General features: G+C 39.4%; 1 protein-coding gene across 1 annotated transcript in view; it reads left to right on the forward strand.

Annotated features, from left to right (window-relative positions):
* Hacd2 (3-hydroxyacyl-CoA dehydratase 2) overlaps positions 1-21,166 on the forward strand; it is a 111,995-nt gene that overhangs the window by 15,800 nt on the left and 75,029 nt on the right. The window contains exon 3 of the mRNA XM_004642180.2: positions 4,282-4,300. Within this exon, the coding sequence (XP_004642237.1) occupies positions 4,282-4,300 (19 nt within the window). The remainder of the gene's footprint in view (positions 1-4,281; positions 4,301-21,166) is intronic.

The following is a 21,166-nucleotide window of genomic DNA, read 5'->3' on the forward strand; positions in this document are numbered from 1 at the left end:
ATGAGATACTAAACAAAAACTTAAGTTATAAGGTTTTTGTTTAGCCTTTGTTAAAAAATGTATTTAGTGCAGGGTTTACAGGGTCTCACTATACAGATCAGACTTGTAGTGATCCTCCTGTTTTCAGCTTCCCAAGAGCTCGGATTATAGGCACGTACCATCATGCCCAGTCTCATTTACTGTCTCAGTGTGACCTGGGTGCAGGGCCAGCATGGGCACACCAGGGATCAAATCCTGGTCACTGAGCCTGCCTAAGCAGGCCCTTTAGTCCATTGAGTTATCTGGCCAGCCTCTGTTCAGCGTTTTGTTGTTCTTGCTGCTGCACAATAAAATAGCACACACTTAGGTGCTTGAAATAGCACTCATCTATTTGCTTGCATTTCTATAAGTCAGAAGCAGGGATTTGATGGGTTCTGTTTAGGATCTCACAAGAGTAATGTAAGCATCTCAGCCAGGTCAGCTGGTTTGTAGGGATACCTCAAGGAAATAATCTGCTTGCAGACTATTGGATTATTGGCAGAATCCATTTCCTTGTAGTTGATGACCTGATCTCTGTATTTACTTGCCAACTGTTGGCTAGAGGTCCTTTACAGGTTCACATGGGCTGCTGTCTGTTCTTTGTACATGACCCCTCATCCATCCTTTGCACAGAAATTGCGTATTGAATGCTTCTTATGCTTTGAATATCTCTTACCTCCTCTTCTGCCACTTGCCAGAGAAAATTCAGCATTTAAAGTGCTTTCTTGTTTGGATCAGGTATACCTACATAATCTCTGTACCTCAAAATTGGTTGAGATTACATTTATGAAATAAATTTATGAAATACCTGCTCTACAGTATCTAGATCATTTTTTGGTTGAAGAGCCAGAACAGGGATCTTGGGGAAATCATCTTTAGAATTCTGCCTACTACTGATAATACAGGGAAGCTTAAGTGAAATAAAGACATTTTCTCAAAATAATTTATTCGTTCAGTGCATTCTGTTCTGAAAGTATTAAAGGATTACCCCTTGCACATTTAGTTGAAAAGGACTTTAATATGTGTTATTACTGCAGAATAAATGAGACTGATTGAAGATACGTGATAGATTTGAGATTCCTGGTCAGACTTCATTAAATAGTAGAGACACTTGGAAGAATGAAATTTCTTTGGAAATTTTAATGCAGACTACTCCAGTGATAATTTTCATTATTGTCTCTGTTTGAACAAGAAATCTTGGTTATGAAATAAAAATTTTATTTTGAGATAGCTGTAGTTTTTCATTTTATCCTAAAAGTATCCCCAGTTTAATACCTAACTACTTTATGACCCCTTGCATTACTGTTTTTCTTTTCTAAATCACCGTCTGTTTATCCTTACACTGTTTAAAGAATAAAATCTCTGAGATGTTTTTTAGAAATGAGTTGCCTATCTATCTGCAGCATTTGAAGAACAGAACAGTAGGTTTTCTGTGAACTATCTTTAGTTTTTCTGCTTTGTCACATTTCTATTATTACTTACCTTACCACTGTGTTTTATTACAGTGTTAGTCCACCCCTCTGCTGTTTTATTCTCTAGTACTTATTAAGAGGGGCTCTTTTTTTTTCCTTTGCAGTATTAGATCTTAAACACAGGACTTGCATGCTGAGCTACATCCCCAGCCCTTTATTTTTTATTTGGAGACTGTGTCTATTAAGTTACCCAGACTAGGCTTAAACTTGTGATTATAGACATGTGCCACCATACTTGGCTCAATAATTTTATTTTTAGCTGGGGAGATAGCTCAGTAGCATAAGTACCTGCCTGGTAAGTACAAGGTCCTGAGTTCAATCCCTGATACCAATAAAAAGGCTATTTTTCTTTTTTTTTTTAGTTATGTTTAAATTTTGGTTTATTTATCATAAATTGATATGTACATCTTGGGTTTTTATGTCTCCATACATTTGCACATTGAAATTATATATATATATATATATTTTTTTTTTTTTGGTTTGGTTTGTTTGTTTGTTTGCTTTTTGTTTTTGTTTTGTTTTTTGTTTTGTATTTTTGTGGAACTGGAGATTGAACTCAGGCCCTTGCACTTGCCAGGGAAGTGCTTCTTCTACTGAGCCATCTCCCTGGCCCCAAAATACATATTTTTATTTATTTTTTTAAATACATATTTTTAAAAGCAAATTATTTTTATGTCTTATATATCAAAACATTTAAAAAATTTGTGTAGCTAGGTCATATCATCTGAGTTTCCTTTTAGGGTGGTATAGAAGGCATTTTAAAATATGTGTATGATTAAGAAAGGAAGGCTTGGTGTATTAGACCTTCTGTTCTATCACTAAAATACACACAATAACCCTGAACTACTGTCACTCTTTCCTGTAGTGCCCCATCACCAGTCAGCAGCTTGGGTGTCTTGCTATTTGCATGAGTAGAAAATAGGTACTGCCTATCTAATCTCAAAGGGTGTTTTGTTTTCTTTTTTCTTTTTCATCTCTTTCATTCCTCATTTGAATATAGGTATATCATTTAGTTTTCCTCAACTTTGCAGCAAGAGGTTCAGATCACAGTGTTCACACACGAGGTTCTTTAGCAGTGTTGTCTTTTTGGAAAAGTTTGTAGCATGGTAGTTCTTTATTCTCTTCTCAGTAAATTTGTGCAGATAACTATTTAAATCCAGATTGTCTCCCCTCTTCCCTGACAAATAGCAAGTTTTGTGAAATAATAGTTTTTGAGTGTGGAGTCTGGTCAGAAGTAATATAGAAAAGAAAAAAGCAGTAGAGTAGAAGTAAAAGCCAGGTTCTTGATCCTAGCCAACATTTTCTACCTTGGACACATTATGCAGCTTCTTCTAGAGCCTTAGATTGTGCATGGATAAGTCGAGATACAATATCTGTCCTGCCTATGTACCAGGGCTATTATTAGGATCAAACAGTACAATGACTGCTAGAGAAGTTTTGAAAAATTCTATAAAAGATTACAATAAGCATTAGGTCTTACCATCTATATTTATTTATTTATTTTGTCAGAACCAGGGATTGAACTCAGGCCCTTGTGCTTGCCAGGCAAGCGCTTATTCTACTGGGCCATCTCCCTAGCCACAGTCTTACTATCTAGAATAGCTTTGATCATCATATCACTCTTGTAGATGGCTGCAGATTATTTTGTTTTTCTGTTCTATCACCAGGGCTAAAGCATTACTGTATAAAGGATGAGTTTGAAAGGGACTTAGAACTAACCTGGCTAGTTGCATGACCACTGAGATAGAGTGGCGATGGTGGTAAAATACATATTTCAGTATGTGAATGTTTAAAAGTATAGACATGATGTAGCCAAATGTAAATATCAACTTATGATAAATAAATTGTTTTAAAAATAAAATCACTGAGCAAGCTACTGGATATAAAAATGAAGAAGACTTGCCAGGTGTTGTGGCACATGCTTGTAATCCCAGTACTCTGTGAGGCTGAAGCAGAAGGATTGCAGATTTGAGCCTGGCCTAATAAGGCTTAATGAGATCTTTTTTCAAAGACAAACATAAATGTCTTGGGGATGTAGCTCTGTGTGAAGGACTCAATACTCATCAGTAATGCAAAAGAGAAGTAAGGTGGGTAGAAGTATCAGCAGGACTTGAAAATCAGTTGGACTTGGGGGTGAGAAGTTGAACCCAGCAAAATAGGAGTGGATGATTACTAAGCAGAGCAGGTGAAAAAGAAGGACTGCTTTCAAGACCGGCTGTATTCATACTGCTGCTGGTGCACTAAGTCGATATGTCTATGGCAGCCCTGGAGATGTAGGGTTTGGAGTGAGACCAGGAAGTGCCAGTACATGAGTTCATGTGCAATGCAAAACAGGGCCAGAGGATGAAGTCTTGTAGAATCAGTGTCTACAGTGAAGGGCCTGCCAGAGGGGAGGAACAACAACCACCCTTCTGACTTTCTGTTCCCTAGTCTGACTTGTTCTACAGAGCAGAGGATATAGGAGATATTCTGTGCTTATTGCTCTTATGAGTTTGTGTGTTATAAAAGAGCTCTTTGACACCTGACGAATAACTAAGCAAAGATGACATCTTCCTTAAGATGTCTCTCAAAGATGCACCAAAAAACCCAAGCGTGAGCTCATATTTTGTTAAGTAGCCCAAAGCCAAGTTTATTTTTTATTTTTGCTAAGTTTAAGTATGGAGTATTTGTTGTTGAAATGCATTAGTGTCAGTAGCCACTGCTCTGTTCTTACTGAAATAGTAATTTACGTGTATGATACTATAATGCCATTGATCTTAATTAATTGTTCCCCTCCTTTTTTCTCTCATAGGTTTTACATTGTGCTATTGGTAAGTATGAAATTTTCCCCAACTCTGTAAATGGATTGTCTGTTTTTTAAAATCATACATGAAAGTGAAAGTGTGGTTCTTTTTTTTTTTTTTTTTTTTTTTGGCAGAACCGGGGATTGAACTCAGGCCCTTGTGCTTTGTGCTTGCCACGGAAGTACTTATTCTACTGAGCCATCTCCCTGGCCCCAAAAGTGTGGTTCTTATTGAATATCAAAATACTGAAAAGTTAAACCATTTCATCATATGTATAAAATTGCCCAAGTTGAAATAGCTTTTGCTTTCCTAAATTATAGGTGCTATTAAGATGTTGTCACTGAACAATGTGTTACAGTTCCTTTTTTTGTCACTTGCAAAGAGGCATCTCACCTCTGTGCAAGGGTAATAGGAAACATTGATAAAAGTGTGGGTTGGTCTATGGTGCTGGGCTTTGTTGGAAAGCCCTCTCTGATCAACTTAAATAGAATATTTTTATCCTTAAAGTGAACATACTGTGTACATTGCTTCCTGAATGAATGTTATATGTATGTGAGAGTGTAAAGGGTTCCTAACACAAATACAAGGAATTTCTGCTAAAGCAGATGCAATGTGTTTTTCTTTTGTTGCTTGGCAACAGTCATCATGTTTTGTCCTGGAAATGAGGCATAGCTTCTACCCCTCTAATGAAATAAAATTTAGTTCTGCCCCCAGGCATGATGGTACATGCCTGTAATTCCAGCTATTCAGGATGTTGAGGTAGGAGAATTGTAAGTTCCCGGCCATTCTGGGCAATTTAATAAGATCCTGTCTCAAAATTAAAAAGGCCTGAGGTTGTAGCTCAGTGGGAGTACTTGTCTACTGTGTATGGGGCTCTGGGTTCAAATTCCCATTACACAAAAAGAAAGAATATTTTGGAGCTGATAGACCCCTGCAATGCAAACCCATCATCTTTGGCATGTGATCCAGGTTTGTTGTCAAAAGGAAGATTTAAAACTGTACTTATTCAGAAGCACTGAAGTCTAAAAACCTGAAAATTACAAACGCAAACCTTTATGGTCCTTATCAGTTTAATGCACAACTAAAATAAGCACTTAACAGTGTTCAGGCAGCTGGGCTTGGTGATAAGGAATTCAGAGATAAGGAGGCTTGTAATTGAGAAGGACACATAGGTGAGACACCATGGTCTATCAACTGTGTCTGGCAGAGGTCACTTTTATGTGGTCCCATTGCTAAGGAAGACAAATTGTCCTCATTATAAAGATTTGCACTTTAGTGTTTCCCACCTCTTGTCTAGGGCCTGAGGGTGGACGTCAGGGACTCCCTCAAATGAGATGCAGGATTTTGTGTGTCTGTGTTTACTTTGAGGAAGCAGGAGGGAGAATTTATAGCTTTCATTAGACTCAGAGGAATTTGTAATCCCCAGAAAGCTAAGAACTTCTGCATTTAGAACTTCTGCAGGATAGATTTGAAAGGAGTTGGGGCTCATCTGTCATGTGATCTGCTTTCTCAGAGGTTAAGTGTACTGGTCCAGGTTACATAGCTAGTGGGTGTTGTACCTCTTGCAGCCTTGTCAAATTCCAGAGCCCACCTGGCTCATTTTATAACAATTGAAACCAAAAAAAGAAAAAAAAATGAGTTTAGCTTATATATAATCTCTATATACATTTCATTTTTAGTGTTTTATCTGCAACTTTGAAGTGAAAAATTTTATTGCTTCTTAAGTGGTTAAAATTGTCAGTGTATGCTTACAGGTTGGGAGAAATACTTTGGCCCAAGAGAGTTCTGGGCCCACTTGGCCTTCTCCACTTATCGAACCCCATACCTCATCTCTTCCCCTCTCTTAACCTTTGGCTGCCTATTTGTAATTATTGTGGTCTACTGTAGCAAACTACAGATAGTTCCCTGCTTAGGATGATTTGACTTACAATACTTCAGCTTTATGATAGTGCAAAATTGACATGTACTTGGTAAACACTGTACTTCAGGTTTTGAATTTTGATCTTTCCTGGACTAGAGATACATGGTATGATACTCTAGCCTTGCTGAGCCACAGGAGCAAATTGTAGTTCCCAGTCAGCCTCGTGATCACCAGGGGAAAGAACCAGTCTGCTGTGGTGCACTGTGCTGCCAACCTGTGATGGCCAATAGGTTAGGTGTATAAAGTACATCTTCAACTTACAATATGGTCAACCTCACCGTGACTTGAGGCGCATCCTTCCATAAGCTGAATGGCTTGTGATCATCATCTGTTTCTTACAGTTTTGGTGGTTGGGGATGCTCTAAGATTAATGTGCTGGAGGAATTGTTGTTTGATGAGGGCCTGTTCCTTGTGTATGATGCCTTCTTCCTGTGTCCTCACATGGTGGAAGGGACAAATAAACATCCTCAGGACTCACATAAGAACACTAATCATGTTCATTGGTTCTCCATGATTTGATCACCCCTAACAGTGCCACCACTTAATACAGAGTACAAGAGATATATACACACTTTAGGAAAAGAAAACTTGTATAAATATCTTAATACTAAATTTATTGAGACACCATGAGATTAGTATGGTGAACTGCCACTTGGAGTAACCTTGGTCACTGAGATTGTTGCACATGCATTTTCAGTTTCTTTTTTAAAGGCTGGCAGTGCAGTGGGCTTTCTGTGACACATGACATCCAGTAGGGCCCCCCGTACAAGAATAACACCATCTGTTGAAAAAAATCATACTATTTTTCTTTTACTGAAGTGTGAATACATTTTGTTGGTGGACTCTGTACTACTAGGGGATTAGGTCTCAACATACTAAATTAGGGGATGGAGAACAAACATTATGACCATGAACACTGAGCATGTGTGCTGTTTTTTAAATTAACATTTAATTATGTTTTATACCTAAAATTGTTTTGTCTTAAAGTGTACTCTTATAGCTGTATAAAATTTCTGGAAATAAAGTTCCTTGTAAGTATATTTTTTCATTCACACTAAAAATACTGAATTCCTGGCAGGCAGGCCTGGTGTGGCTGCAGTGATGGACAGCAAACACAGAGGTGACAGCCAGTCTTAGTTCAGGAAGCCTGTGTCAAGCAGGCACCCTCTGGCTCCTCCATCCTGATGCACCCAAGGGTGAGGACTGATGCCAGTGCATGTTGCACACTCTCTGGCAGATTCATGGACAGAGAGGCTCCCTCCCCTTGTCCACCCAGACTGAAGGCTCGAGGGAGACAAAATCTGTTTGGCTCATCTGTGCTTAGTCAGGCCCTTCTGTAGTAGCTGACAGCTGCCTGCTTCTTTACTTGAGGACTTGTTCTGATTCGTGATATTTTATTTATTTATTTGGTTAGTCATTTAGTTGTTTTGTTAGGTAGGTAGTTTCTTAGGACCAGGGATCGAACTCAGAATGTTGCGCTTGCCATGCAGGCACTTAAGCCTCTGAGCTATCTCCCCAGCCTTCGAGGACTTGTTTTGTAAGGGAGCCTCTCCTGCACCATTGCCTTTTGCCATCTTTCTATCTTTTCCTTCTCAGTTCACAGAACACTCAGAGGATTTCATTTTAGAAACAGTGGTTAACCTAACCCTTGACCCTACATCCACCTCCTGCTAATTCCTTTCTACCCTTTTTATCAGATGTGTGCTAAGCTCTTCTCCTCACTGCCACTTAGATCTGAACCCACTATTGGCCATTTGTTCCCATTGTCCTCTAAAACTTATACTCTGATCTAAAATGAGTGGCAATGTCTACTAATTCCTGTGGACATACTTGGAACATGTTGAGCTTTTGGGCTCCACTGAGGACTGCTTCCTTGAGGTTCTGCTCCTTTCACTTCCACTGCACAGCCCTGCTGGTTTTTCTTATCCTCTGTGGTTCTTTCCTTTCTCCTTGGGTGTCTTTCTTTCCCTGTCTCAATTGCGTGTGTTCCCAGTGTTCTCTTGGGGCTTATGCTCTTCTGCCTGAAAACCTGCTCATGGAAATCTCTCTCCTTCTGTGGTGTGAGATACTCATGCCACCCTCTTCCCCAAATGGCAGCTGCACCCACACCCAACTCCAAATTTATCCATTAACCTCATGGATATTCACTTCTGCGTGCACCCAGACCCCTCAGCATGCTCAAGACTCCCCAACTTGCTGTGCCTCCTGAATTCTCTTTGTCATCCTAGACCCATCCTGGACCTGGATCCTCTGCATGGGCTTCTTCTCCCTCAACACATACCTGTTGCCAGGCGGTCATTGGGTTTTGTCAGTCATATTCCTTAAATATTTCTCAGATTGACTTGGTTTTCCATGTCTGTTCAAGACCTCAGTATGTCCAATCTAGGTACCCATTTACGTCTCCCAGAACCTCATTATAGTGAAAGGGGCCATTTATTATTTTCTGTGTTCCAGTGCTTTACATTCATTATCTCATTTACTTCCTATTTAACAGTTACAAGCCTGAAGTTCAGAAGGGTATATATTTGTTTTCACCACAAGAAAGTACATGAGGGCATGTATATTTATAAACTTGATTTAGCATTTCTATAGTGTATATGTATCTTAAAACATGTTATATACCATAAATTTATATTTTAATCAGTTGAAATTCATATTTTATATCTTATCAAAGTTCACATACCCCGTAAGCCTAGAGCTAAGGCTCTAAATCTTTGCTTTACACTGTCCCTCGGGGCTCTTTGAACAGATGTAAACATGTCACTTGCCTGTGTAAAACTTTTCACTGATTTAAATTTCTTCCGTAGGGCCGGGGAGATAGCTCAGCAGCATAAGTGCCTGCCTTGTAAGCGCAAGGTCCCAAGTTTGATCTCCAGTACAAAAAAAAAAAATTTTTTTTCTTCCTGACCTGTACCCTGAACGCTTCTCCACCCTTACCTGCTCCACTTCTCTGCTTCCCATGCCATGCAGCAGCAGCCTTGACTGGTGAACTGGCCAGGTGCCTGCAGCTGCATTGTTTCTGTTCTCTACATCTGTGCCTTGGTTTTGGTCTCTGCCTGGAAAGAGCGGAGTGCTAGGCCAGCTGGCCCACTCTACTGTTCTGCTGTGAACTTCCTACCACCTGCTGGCTAGATGCGGTACTGCTCATTGTTCATCACCTGACTCAGCCCTGGCACTGATCTCTTGTTATACTCTCCACCTTGTATTATGTATGCTATGTCACTGTACTTGTGTTGCTTCTAATACTGTGGAATATTTTGGAAACAAGAACTATTTGTTAATGATCCCTGTGTCCCAGTGCATAACACTCCATACATCTAGTGGGAGCTCAGTGAACATTTGATCTTGAACTCGCCAGATTCTGGTGCATTTCGAAAACCTGTTTCAGAAATGATTTTATCTTTTTTTTTTAATTTTTAGGGAAGGGTCTACAGGGTGTTGGGTCTCAATACTAGATCAGACTCATAGTGATCTGCCTGTTACAGCCTCCCAAGAGCTGGGATTACAGGGGGGTGCTACCACGCCCAGTCTCAATTGCCATCTCAGCATGCCCTGGGGACAGGGCCAGCATGGCAGGCCTGGGGATTGAACCCCTGGCCCCTGCGCCAGCTTGCAGGTGCTTTAATCCACTGAGCTATTTGGCCGGCCCCGGAAATGATCTTAGTTCCTTATAAGAATTAATGATACAACGGATTAATGCGCCTGCAAGCAGGGGCCGGGGATTAGGTCCCCAGGCCTGCTATGCCAGCCCCGCCCCAGGGGCGCTCTGAGAGACAATTGAGACTGGGCATGGTGGCTCATGCCTGTAATCCCAGTTCTTGGGAGACTGTAAACAGGTGGATCACCACAGGTCCGATCTATGAGCTAACCACTTTGCACCTCCTTTTTCTTTTTCAGTGGAAAGAGGATAATGACACCTACCTCATAGGATTATAGTACACAGAAAGCACTTAGCACAGTGTCTGAAATAGCCATAGTGAAATCTACCCAGTAAGACAATAAATGTTTTCATTAACTAAAACAATATGTCATTGAATACTATAAGTTTTTTTGTCTTTAATGTTCAGTATTTATGTAAACATAAATCTAGACTTATATAAATATAACTATTTCATAGTCTTGCTTTTCTTAAATTATAAATGTTTTATTGGTAAGCCCTTGAGAACCATTTATCTTTTTTTTTTTTTTTTTCCAAAACCAGGGATTGAACTCAGGCCCTTGTGCTTGCCAGGCCAGCGCTTACTCTACTGAGCCATCTCCCAGGCCCCAACCATTTATTCTTAGTACAGGTTAGAGTTGCACCTTGTTCATGGTTTTGACAGTGCAGTTTAGCAAAAATGGCCTCTAGAAACAAAAACCTAACACCCTAGATGAGACACTGATCTCTGTGAGAAGTCACTTTCTGTCCTGCAAATGTGTCCCACCTTGTGGCTTTTGCAGTTTGACTTCCATTGCTAATGAAGGGATAGGATTTCTCAAGTGCGATGGTCACAGTCCTTAACCTAAAAGTTGTAGTGCACTCTTTTCTCAGTATTTTTCCTTTCAGAGGCGAGAATTTTTTTAAAAAACCAGCAAAAACAGCCACCTCTCTTGAGAGCCTACATTTCCTTCTGAGGAGTACATCTTTTTCTCAACAATCTTTTTATGCTCCTTCAAAAACAACAACAAAATCAACCAGCACTCACCTTGGGACATAAGTATATCATATGACTGCAAAGAAGAGGTATGGTTTCCTTATTCACATGAATATTTTGTGTTGAAAGCAGTATTCTCATTTTTCTGTGTTGTGTTCAAGATGAGACTGCAGAGGAAGTGAGTGGAGTGTGGGAGTGGTTTGCAGCTAACTCTAGTCAGTGTGGTCCCCCCCTTTTGTTAGGGCGGAAGTTACAGGTAGAGGGCCTGGAGATGGAGATACTCTTGAAGATGTGACGTCAAGCATTTGGCAAACCTTCATGTTGGAACTTACACTGTCAGTTGCATAACTGAAAGTTCTTTTGATTTGTAAAACTGGGTGGGAGGTTGCCAAAGCCAGCCTTCTCCTTTTCAGTTCTGTCTTTGCTCTTTATTCAAGTACAGTAGTTTTCCAGCATCCTAACCCAAAAGGTCTGTATCAAGACCATACTGACCATATTCGAACCTTGACCTTTCTCAAACCAGTTAAATTCTTCTGACCAGCCTGACTTGCTCTCTTGCCTAGGCTGTCTTTTATTCTGTTGCTTCCTGATCAGATTTCTTTTTCTCTTTCTCCTCCCAAACAAGGAGAAAAAGAAAGATGATACTGGCACCTGCATCTTATGCTCCTGATTCACAAGGCTTCAGCCCTTGTTCTCTGAATAAACTGCTTCTTCACACCTCTATCATTTTGTATGTACAGTTTTGTTTGCCAGGAACATCCAGCTCCATTAGTTGTTCCAGCTCTGTGTGAATGTCCTGAGATGACGGGAAGGAAGAGAGAAGTAAATTATGCTTAGTAGGATGCCAGAGTACATACACAGGGAGGGTAGAGGCTTCTCCAGACCTCACAGTTGTTGCCTGGCTCCTACCAAGCACTCAATGAGTGGTACTCAAGTACTGGGTAAAACATATTTCCATAGAATGTCTGTGCCAGTTGCTGTCAGAAGGGATAGCCATGAAGAGAACCAGGGAATTGTCCCTCCTGCTGCCCTTGCAGGAATATCCAGGGTTTGGTTCATTGGAAACCTGTTTTTAAGATACTTAAAATACCCTATCTATAAGAAAATATTAGCCCACTTTCCTATCCATGAAAAACCAAGCTCAGGCAAGCTCTACTAGAAACATTTTTAGTTGTGTGACAGGTCTCCTGCTGGACATAGTTTACACATCTGTTGTATTAGATGCTTGATTATCTCCAACATTCCTTAGAGCCAGATGCTCTGTAGTTCCTTGAAAAAGGAATGTGTGCTGCATGTTTATGAGAATTGCTTGATACGTACTGAAAGCCTTGTCACAAAGCAGAATTGATAAAGGAGAAATACAACTTTCTGTAATATATATTTAACATTGTCTTTCACTAGATGGCACCCTTGTCTTAGTAAAAAGACTTCTTCAAGTTACAGGACTTTCTGGAGGCCTTCTGTGAGACTAGATAGCAGTGAATCAGTAGCTGAAACTGAGAAGTTAAGAGAAGAGAAAAACATGTTTTTTCTATACTCTTTACTTGATCATTATAATTTAAGGTAATGAAAATCTGAAATGTTCTTTTATTGCCCTGAAGATTATTTTATAAATATTTCTTAGTTGTAAAAGTATATTTAAAATTAAAAATGAGCTTAAGTAGCTTTATGAGAAAATATGTTGTATTTCATTAGTCCTCTGCTGAGATGGTTTGTGGTAGTATGAAGTTGATAAGTCTTCCACTTACATTCTTAGCTTCAAAAGCCAGATTAATCCAAGGAAATTAGAAACACCATCCAGTGACCAAGATAACTAAATCCTGTTTTATTCTGAAGTGCAAATGAGTCATTTTTAGTGAAAAATCTGATTTGTGATTCTGCAGTAGGAGTTGAATGGTTAAATAACTTATTAATAAATACAGCAATTGATAGGTTTTAGTTTTCATTTCTATCATGACAAATACTATGACATATCATTTCATATGCTTATCTGCCATCTATGTATCTGTTTTGATAATGTGTCTCTTCAGCTCATTTGTCTGTTTTGAAAGAGAGACAGAGAAAGACAGACACAAGCAGTGTTGTCCTGGCTAGCTCCAGACTGTCAGGCTTAAGCACATTTCCTGCTTCAGCCTCCTGAGTGCAAGAACTACAGGCATGAGCTTTTCAGATTTTGTTTTTTTATTGAGATTTAAGAATTTTTCTGTATTTTGCATTCAAATCTTTTATCAGATACATGTTTAGCAAATATTTTCTACCAATCTCTGGCTTGTTTTTCTAGTCTCTTAATAGTGTCTTTCACAAAACACCTGGTTTTAATTTTAATAAAGTCTACAACATAACCATTTTTTTTCTTTCATGGATCATGAATTTGGGATTGTATCAAAAAACTCATTTCTAGATACAAGGTTACATGGATTATTTTTTTCCTGTTTTGTGATTCTATGATGCATTTTGAGTTCATTTTTGTGAGCAGCTCTGTTTCTAGGTTCATTTCTTTTCATATAGACATCCATTTGTCCCAGCACCATTTGTTGAAAAGACCGTCCTGTCCCTGTTGAATTTGTCAAAGGCAGTTGATTATAGATTTATTTCTGGACTGTCAAATCAGCTGTAGCCAAGTGTGTGCTGAAACCTGGGGCCAGTGTAAGTCTTCCAGGCTGCCCTTGGCTCATTAGAATAAGCGCTTGCAAGCTCAAGGGCCTGAGTTCAACCCCTGGTTCAGCAAAACAAATAAACAACCTGCCCCCTCCCCAAACCCAAGGTTACATAAGTTTTTTTTTCCTGTATTTTTTTTCTTCTTTCTTTCTTTCTTTCTTTCTTTCTTTCTTTCTTTCTTTCTTTCTTTCTTTTTTTAATTAATTTAAGACAGGGTCTACAGGGTCTTACTACGTAGATCAGACTCATAGTGATTATTCTGTTTTCAGCCTCCCAAGCACTGTGATTACAGGCACACACCACCACACTGTCTCATTCACCATCTTAGTGGGCTCCAGAGGCAGGGACAGCATGGCACACCAGGAATTGAAGCCAGGCCGCTGGGCTCTGCCATAGCAGGTACTTTAATCTGCTGAGCTACCTGGCTGGCTCTTTTCCTGTATTTTGTACTTTACAGATAGGTCTGTGAGTTCTGTGGTTCATTTTTGTGTAGATCCTTTGTCTTTCCACATAAACTTAAAAATTTCTATGAAATAGTTTCCTGGGATTTTGGTTCAAATTGTGGAATCTGTAGATCATATGGGAAAGATGATACCTTACTGATGTTTAGTCTTTCAATCCACAGACATGTAATATCTCTGTTTTTTTGGTTTTTGTTTTTTTGTTTTTTCCCTATACTGAGAATTGAGGGATTGAACCCAAGGAGTTCTGAGCTACTTTCCTGACCCTTCTTGCTTTTTTAAACGGGGATAGGGGCTCACTAAGTTGCCCATGTTGGCCTTAAACTTGATCCTTCTCTCCTCTGACCTAGGCCTTCTTTGATTGCTTTCATTGTTTTATAATTTTCCACATACAAATCCTCTACCTATAGAGTTATACCCAAGTATTTTTCTTGGGTGTTGTTATTGTGTTTGTGTTCCTGGGGATTTTATATATTAAAAATGATGTTGTCTTTGAATAAAGACAGCTTTCTTCCTGTGTAGTATGTGTGCCGTGCCTTTTCTTCGTCTTCCTGCATTAGCTACAACTCCCGTTATGCTCTTTAATAAGATAAACTTATTTGCTCAGTTCCCTGACCAGTTTTGAAGGAATGTATATTTCCTACTTCATTTTTATCAAGATATAAAATTTAATATATTCTTTTAAATAAAGATTTTCTGTATCTTTATTTTGGTCCACTGGACTTGGGTAACACTGACAGCAGTAATGGTAAAGATTGCCAATTCTTAGTGGATTTTTAATTATCTTAGCATTGTATCACATCTGCTTTAACAAGTTGTTGCTACATTGGTTTGGAGCACAGATATTTGTAACTCTTAATTTCATTGTAAAGTGTTCCTTCTGGCTTTAAAACGATGTTTTCTTGTTAGGTTTAATGCTTTTTTTGTCTTGAATTCTACTTCGTCTGTAATTGAGACCATAGTCCAGGCTTTGTTTTGCCTCTGTTTGCCTGATATAAATTTGTGTATTGTATTATTTGTGTCCCCTTTAATCCACTTTTGTATTAGCATAGAAGTGGGACCTGTTTTGTGATCCATTTTGAAAATTTGTCCTAAAAAGTGAGTTAAGTCCACTCATAGTTATTGATAGGACAGACATATTTAGTCTTGCATTGCCACATTGCTATAATTTCTACATATGTTATATTTGCTATATTTATCTACTTAATGTATTTTCTTATTTATTACTATAGGTAGTTACAAAGTGTTTAATTTGGTTTTCCTAGAGGTTACCATTGTACTTACATGTTTTTAAATAACTTTAGTGTTCTTTTGTGTGTGTGTGTGTGTGTGTGTGTGTGTGGCCAGCTCAGCCCACCAGGGGGCTGGCTGGCATGTGGTGCTGGGGGATTGAACTGTGCTTTGCTAAGCTTGTTCTAAGTAGGTGCTTTAGACCACTGAGCCATCTCACCAGCCCCTAGTGTTCTTTTTTTATTAAACCTTTTATTGTGTACCTTAGCAATTTTTAAAGCTGTCTTCTGACTCCTGTTATGTATACAGTAGTGAGCTTATTATACTTTATTTTCCTTTTCCCATTTTTTACTTGCATTATTTCTTCTTTTCAGAACATAGAGAAACACTTATGTATTCTTTTGGCCAGTGCCAATCTTCTAGCCTTGAGTCCACACTTAGTAAAAATCAGCACTACATTTGTGCGTTGTCAGTCTTTTTGCTGAAATTCTCCATCAACTTTCAGTTGGATGAAGCCTACGCTATAATAGTGTTAGCTCTGTGACGAGTTAAGCGATTGTATCTTACTTAGAAGCTAGTTAGTTAGTTGGTTACTCTTTTAAGGATGGTGGCAGAAGACACAAGACTCTTGAGTCAGAGGCCAGACTCTATTACTCATGACAAAGGCAGCAGACACAGCTCCTTGTTCATTTGTATTCGTTCTTCTTGTCTCCTACAGCCTATGAGGATGATGTAAGTGGGTTTCTATGAATGTCTATGCATACAGTGGTTTGTTACAAGAGAGGGTGCAGAACTCGGCGGATCTATTGTATTGCTATTTAGAGGAAGCACTTTATTTAGGAGGTGTTTCCTGGTCTTTTGAGGATGTTTCTTGAAGATACAGTTCTAGGAATCTCCCTGAGAGGAGCAGTCAACTCATTGCTATTGGTGCATCCTACTAGGACTGCAGGGTGCTGAAGGCCCGTAGCAGATTCTCGCTCCCAAAACATTCCCCAAAAGGGTTGGTAGCATGGGATTCTCTGAGTTCATTCCTAAGATTTTTTGTAGCTTTCATATTTAAAGGACTGATTTGCTAGACTCAAAATCCTGAGTTCATTTATTCTTCTCTCACATTTCTTGAAAATGCTTCTTAAAATTGCTTCTGTATGGTAAAAAGACCTAGTATCTGAAAAAAGAAGAGATAATTAGGTTGGTGTGAGACTTCCCAAGGAGTACCTCTACTAGGGTATGCCTCAGAGTTGACTGTTACAGGACAGTTTTCCAGCTACTCAGTAAACCCTTCCAATAGGTAGATTTGGGTTTTCTTTTTCTGGAAAGTTGTTGGATTACAGTTTCAAATTTTACTTTTGTTTCAGTATTCCAGTTTCTTTTTTCAGAAACTCTCAATATATGTATATCAGCTCATCCGACTTTCTCTCTGATCCCTTTTACTTCTCTTTTGGTCCCATTTCATTCCCTTGGTTGTTGGTTTTGTTTTGTTTTGTTTTGTTTTTGACCAGCTCAGCCCACTCTGAGGGTGGTGCTGGCACAGGGTGTGGTGCTGGGGATCAAACCACGGTCCCCTGTGCCTGCCTAAGCTTGCCTACACAGGCGCTTTAGACTGCTGTGCTATCTCACCCCCCCTTGATTGTTTTGCTTCCACTTTTCAGTGTTTGTTCATATCTGTTCTCCTTTAAGCACCTTAAAATTGAGTTTGTTCCACATATAATTTTGTACATTTGTTTACCAAGTTCAATCAGTTTTTACTTCATTTCTGTGTGCTCTTTGCCCATTTCTGTTCTCAGTTTTCAAACTTGAATTAAAAGTATTTTAACCTGGGCACAGTGGTAAATACATGTACCCCCAGTGCTCTGCTAGACTGAGGCAAGAGATTCATGTGAGTCCAGCCTGCGCAGTTGAGACTTGGTCTTAAATTTTTTTTTTTGAAAGGCTGAAGGCATAGTTCAGGAGTTCTGGTTCGTCCTCAGCACTCAAAATAAATGCCTATTTAAGTGAGTACAGTATGGAGTATAGTTTTCTTTGTGTTTTTTTTTTTTTTTGAGAACCTTTTTATTAGCTATAATGTTTTGATCTTTTTCTGTTTCTTTCTGATAATAGTTTTTTTTTCTGATAATAGTTTTGTGTAATTGTAAATGTAGTAAAGTGTAGTCTTTTCTGTGGATGGCTTTGTGTGAGGAGTCTGTAGGGAAGGAGTTGAAATCTTGATTGTTTGAGCTCCTTTGTTGCAAGATTCTCAATTTCCCCTGCTTCTCTTCAGCATCCAGTCACTAAAGGGCCCCATCTCTTCTCTCTTTACCCATTTTTCCAGGCAGCAGTGCCTTTTTCAGATAGGAGTGCAAAAATACTGGGAAAGTGTTTCCCAGTACTTGGGTACTCAGAGTAGACACCATCTTCAGGAATGACTAGGCCCTCTGCTTTGCTGTTCTCTTCCATGCCATTTTCCCAAATTCTCTTTCCGTAGAGGTTCACAATGGAAACTTAGGAGATAGAAGTACTGGAATTTAGGGTATATTTGCTTTTTACAGATGATTTGAGTTTGTAATAGTTTTTGCCTTAATTGTGCTAAGGGTCTGAGCTTTGTAGAGCTTTATTGTTGATCTGTGCGGATTTTGAGATTTACAATATTCAGTGTTATAGGTGCCTTGTGATTTTCAAGCCAGTGTTCTGTTTGTTAAATATGTAGGGGTTTGGTTTGGTTTGGTCTTTATTTTTGAGATGAGGTCTCACTATGTAGTTCAGTTTGGCCTTGAACTCGCTATGTAGTACAGGCTGGTGTTAAACTCACAATTCTCCCTCAGCCTCCAAAGAATTGGTAAAAGGGCGAAAGATTTATACACTCTGAAGAGAAACAGTGTAAAGAATTGGAATTACAGGGATTTACCACATCACCTAGCTTTGTTTTTGGTTTTTTGTTTTGTTTTGTTTTTGCATGGTACCGGGAGTTGAACTCAGTGCTTATTCTGTTGAGCTATCTCCCCAGCCCTTGTTTTGTTTCTGGTGCATGGGGATCAAATTCAGGGCTTTCCATACTGTAAGTAATTTTAGTTTTTGATGTGTGTGTTTGTTTTAATGCAGTGCCTGGAATTGAACCCAGAGCCTCATGCATACTAGGCAACCATTCTACCACTGAGCTATACTCTCAGCACCTGTAGGTCCTTTTAAAATGTATAATTGTATCTGTAGCCCTATCTTAACATTACTGTGAGTAATCCCTATGAGTAAGTTCCTAGAAGTAGGTCGGAGGTAATCTCATTTTGAGGCATTTACTAATGAGCAGTCCCCAGTGGCTCTCCAGAAAACCTACAAGCATCTACTGAGTTTGTGCTAGAGGCAGAAACTGCATTAAGATAGAGAATGCTACTCTCAGACTTAGGCCAGCTGTGAGCCCAGGAAACAGGCATAGGACATAGAGGAACAATGAGACAAACATTTGCCAAACGGATCAATTCAGAGAGATAAGGGAACATGGAAGGGAGGTCACTATGCTGTCTTACTGTGAACAGACTCACCTCATCTTCCAGGGCCCCTCCAGCCTCTCACCCAGCTGTTGTCCTGTGCCTCAGGCATCAGTACTCATCCTGACATTCTCACTGTGTCTCTCAAATGTTGGTGCTCTTGGGCTTTGGCTCTTAACCTTTTTCTTCTGTACAGTGTGGCTGTGTGCCCACACTGTTCCTTCTTAGCGGCTCCCACATCCTCACTTCTGGGCCACTCCCTTCTGAGTTTCCTTTCCAGCTGCCCACACAGACATCTCTGGCTGGTCACTCTGCAGACACCATACTCAGCATTGTCTAGAACCTCACTTGTCATGTTGCCTCCAGATTTGCTCTCTCCTATTCTCTAGATGTTGGTGGCACGAGTAGCTTCTCCCTAGTTCCCAAAGAACTATCTGCTATCACCATCTGTTTCTCTCACTGACTCTTCCCTTGGAAAACATTATTTTTCTGCCATTCTTTGTTTTTATCCTCTCTTTAAAATCCAGTTTGCTCTCATGTCTACTATTATAAAATCTATCACCTTTTCTTGTATATTCTCTTGATATTTTTCATTTCTTCATTTTTGCTTATTGTCTCTTCTTTCCAAGTTGCTTCTCAATTGCTCTACTTCATTTCCTCATCTCAGGCTTCCCTCATTCCTCACTTTTCAGGCACCAGTCTGACCATGCCCCTTGCTCTTCTAATATAATAGCTGGAAACTATTTCTAAACCCTGGGTTGGGTGAGGATACAAAGTATCAGATGCTTCTAGGTTAAAAACCAGATCACTAAAGCAGAAATTAATGCAATTGAGACGAAGAAAGCAATACAAAGAATTAATGAATCAAAAACTGGTTCTTTGGAAGATTAAATAAAATTAATAAACCCCTAGAAACCAGCTCACAATTTCCTTCTCTTCTACACTAAGAGGTAGACCAGTGTTTGTCTTCTGAGCACACTTGAGTTCTCAGATGAGAGCTCTGGTGTGTTAACAAAACCCACAGTTATAACTTTGGGGTAGGAAACACCCCAGAAAACCTCAAGCCTGATCAGAAAGCCCTGAATGGTCAGGAATGAAAGCTTTAAAGGAGTGTCAGGTTAATCTTGATGGTTTTGGTAGCAGCTCTTCATCACAGCCTTCTTGAGACAGTTCATCTTTAGCTTTTATCACAATTGTAGCATGGAGAAGCATGACTAATAATTCCAGGAGGCAACTAAGTTGAATAAAGTGTTTTGAATTCCTAAGTTCTATTAACAACAGCTGCTCAGAAAAGAATCAAGAGTCTATAAATAATGTCAGATTAGCACCTTGAGTAGACTGTCAGGAATCAAATAGCTTGTTCATAAAGATTTTTGGAGGTAGAATATATTGCTCCCTATTGACTTAAAAGAGATGAAAAAGAAGTGAGTGTGACAGTTGAAGGCAGAAATAATTTTTCAGTCGTTACATACTTTTTTTTTTTAATGTCCTCCCAGAGCCTGGTATATGCTGAGCTTGTACTTTATTACTGAAGTATATCATCAGCCCTTGTTTGATTTCTGAAAAGTGTGAGAAGTAGAATTTCAGAAATCAGTTTAATTCTTTATGCTTACGAAAGGACATAGGGATGTGTTTTTCTGCCATGATCAGAATGGTTATTGGTTCTAGGGAATGAGATAAAACCATTAATCACATAATTAATAGCTTCCTTAAATGTTATTTGATATTAGGAATGTACTTCTGTTGAAAGGTTCTGTAGTAATCTTTCTTTTTGTAGTAGTAGTTTTATATTCATACATTAAGGGGTAGGGAAATAGTTCAGTTGTCTAATCACCTACCTGGCAAGCGCATTTGATCCCATGCTGTGCTGGCCATGGCACTTGTGCTGGCCCTGAAACCAGACATGGTGGCACATAACTGTAATTTCAGCGATGGGGAGGGCGCCCATCTTCTTTGAACGCATTCGTGAGGCCGGCGGCGCTGAGGAGTGGGGCGGTCTCGTGGTTGCTGGTGAGCCTGCGGTGCGCGTGTGGGACCACGGCCCTGAAGATTAGCCACAATGGCTGAAAATGGTGATAATGAAAAAATGGCTGCACTGGAGGCCAAAATCTGTCATCAAATTGAGTATTATTGGGGGCTGGTGAGATGGCTCAGTGGTCTAAAGCACCTACTTAGAACAAGCTTGGCAGAGCACTGGGACCTTGGTTCAATCCCCCAGCACCACATGCCAGCCAGCCCCGCCCCCTGGTGGGCTAAGCTGGCCACACACACACACACACACACACATAAATAAAAAAAAATAAAGGTTATTCGTTAAAAAAAAAAAAAAATTGAGTATTATTTTGGAGACTTCAATTTGCCACGGGACAAATTTTTAAAGGAACAGATCAAATTGGATGAAAACTGGGTACCCTTGGAAATAATGATAAAATTCAACAGGCTCAACCGCCTAACAACAGACTTCAATGTAATAGTAGAAGCATTGAGCAAATCTAAAGCAGAACTCATGGAAATCAGTGAAGATAAAACTAAAA

Source organism: Octodon degus, unplaced genomic scaffold, assembly GCF_000260255.1.
Source record: "Octodon degus isolate 3935 unplaced genomic scaffold, OctDeg1.0 scaffold00147, whole genome shotgun sequence".
Taxonomy (NCBI): domain Eukaryota; kingdom Metazoa; phylum Chordata; class Mammalia; order Rodentia; family Octodontidae; genus Octodon; species Octodon degus.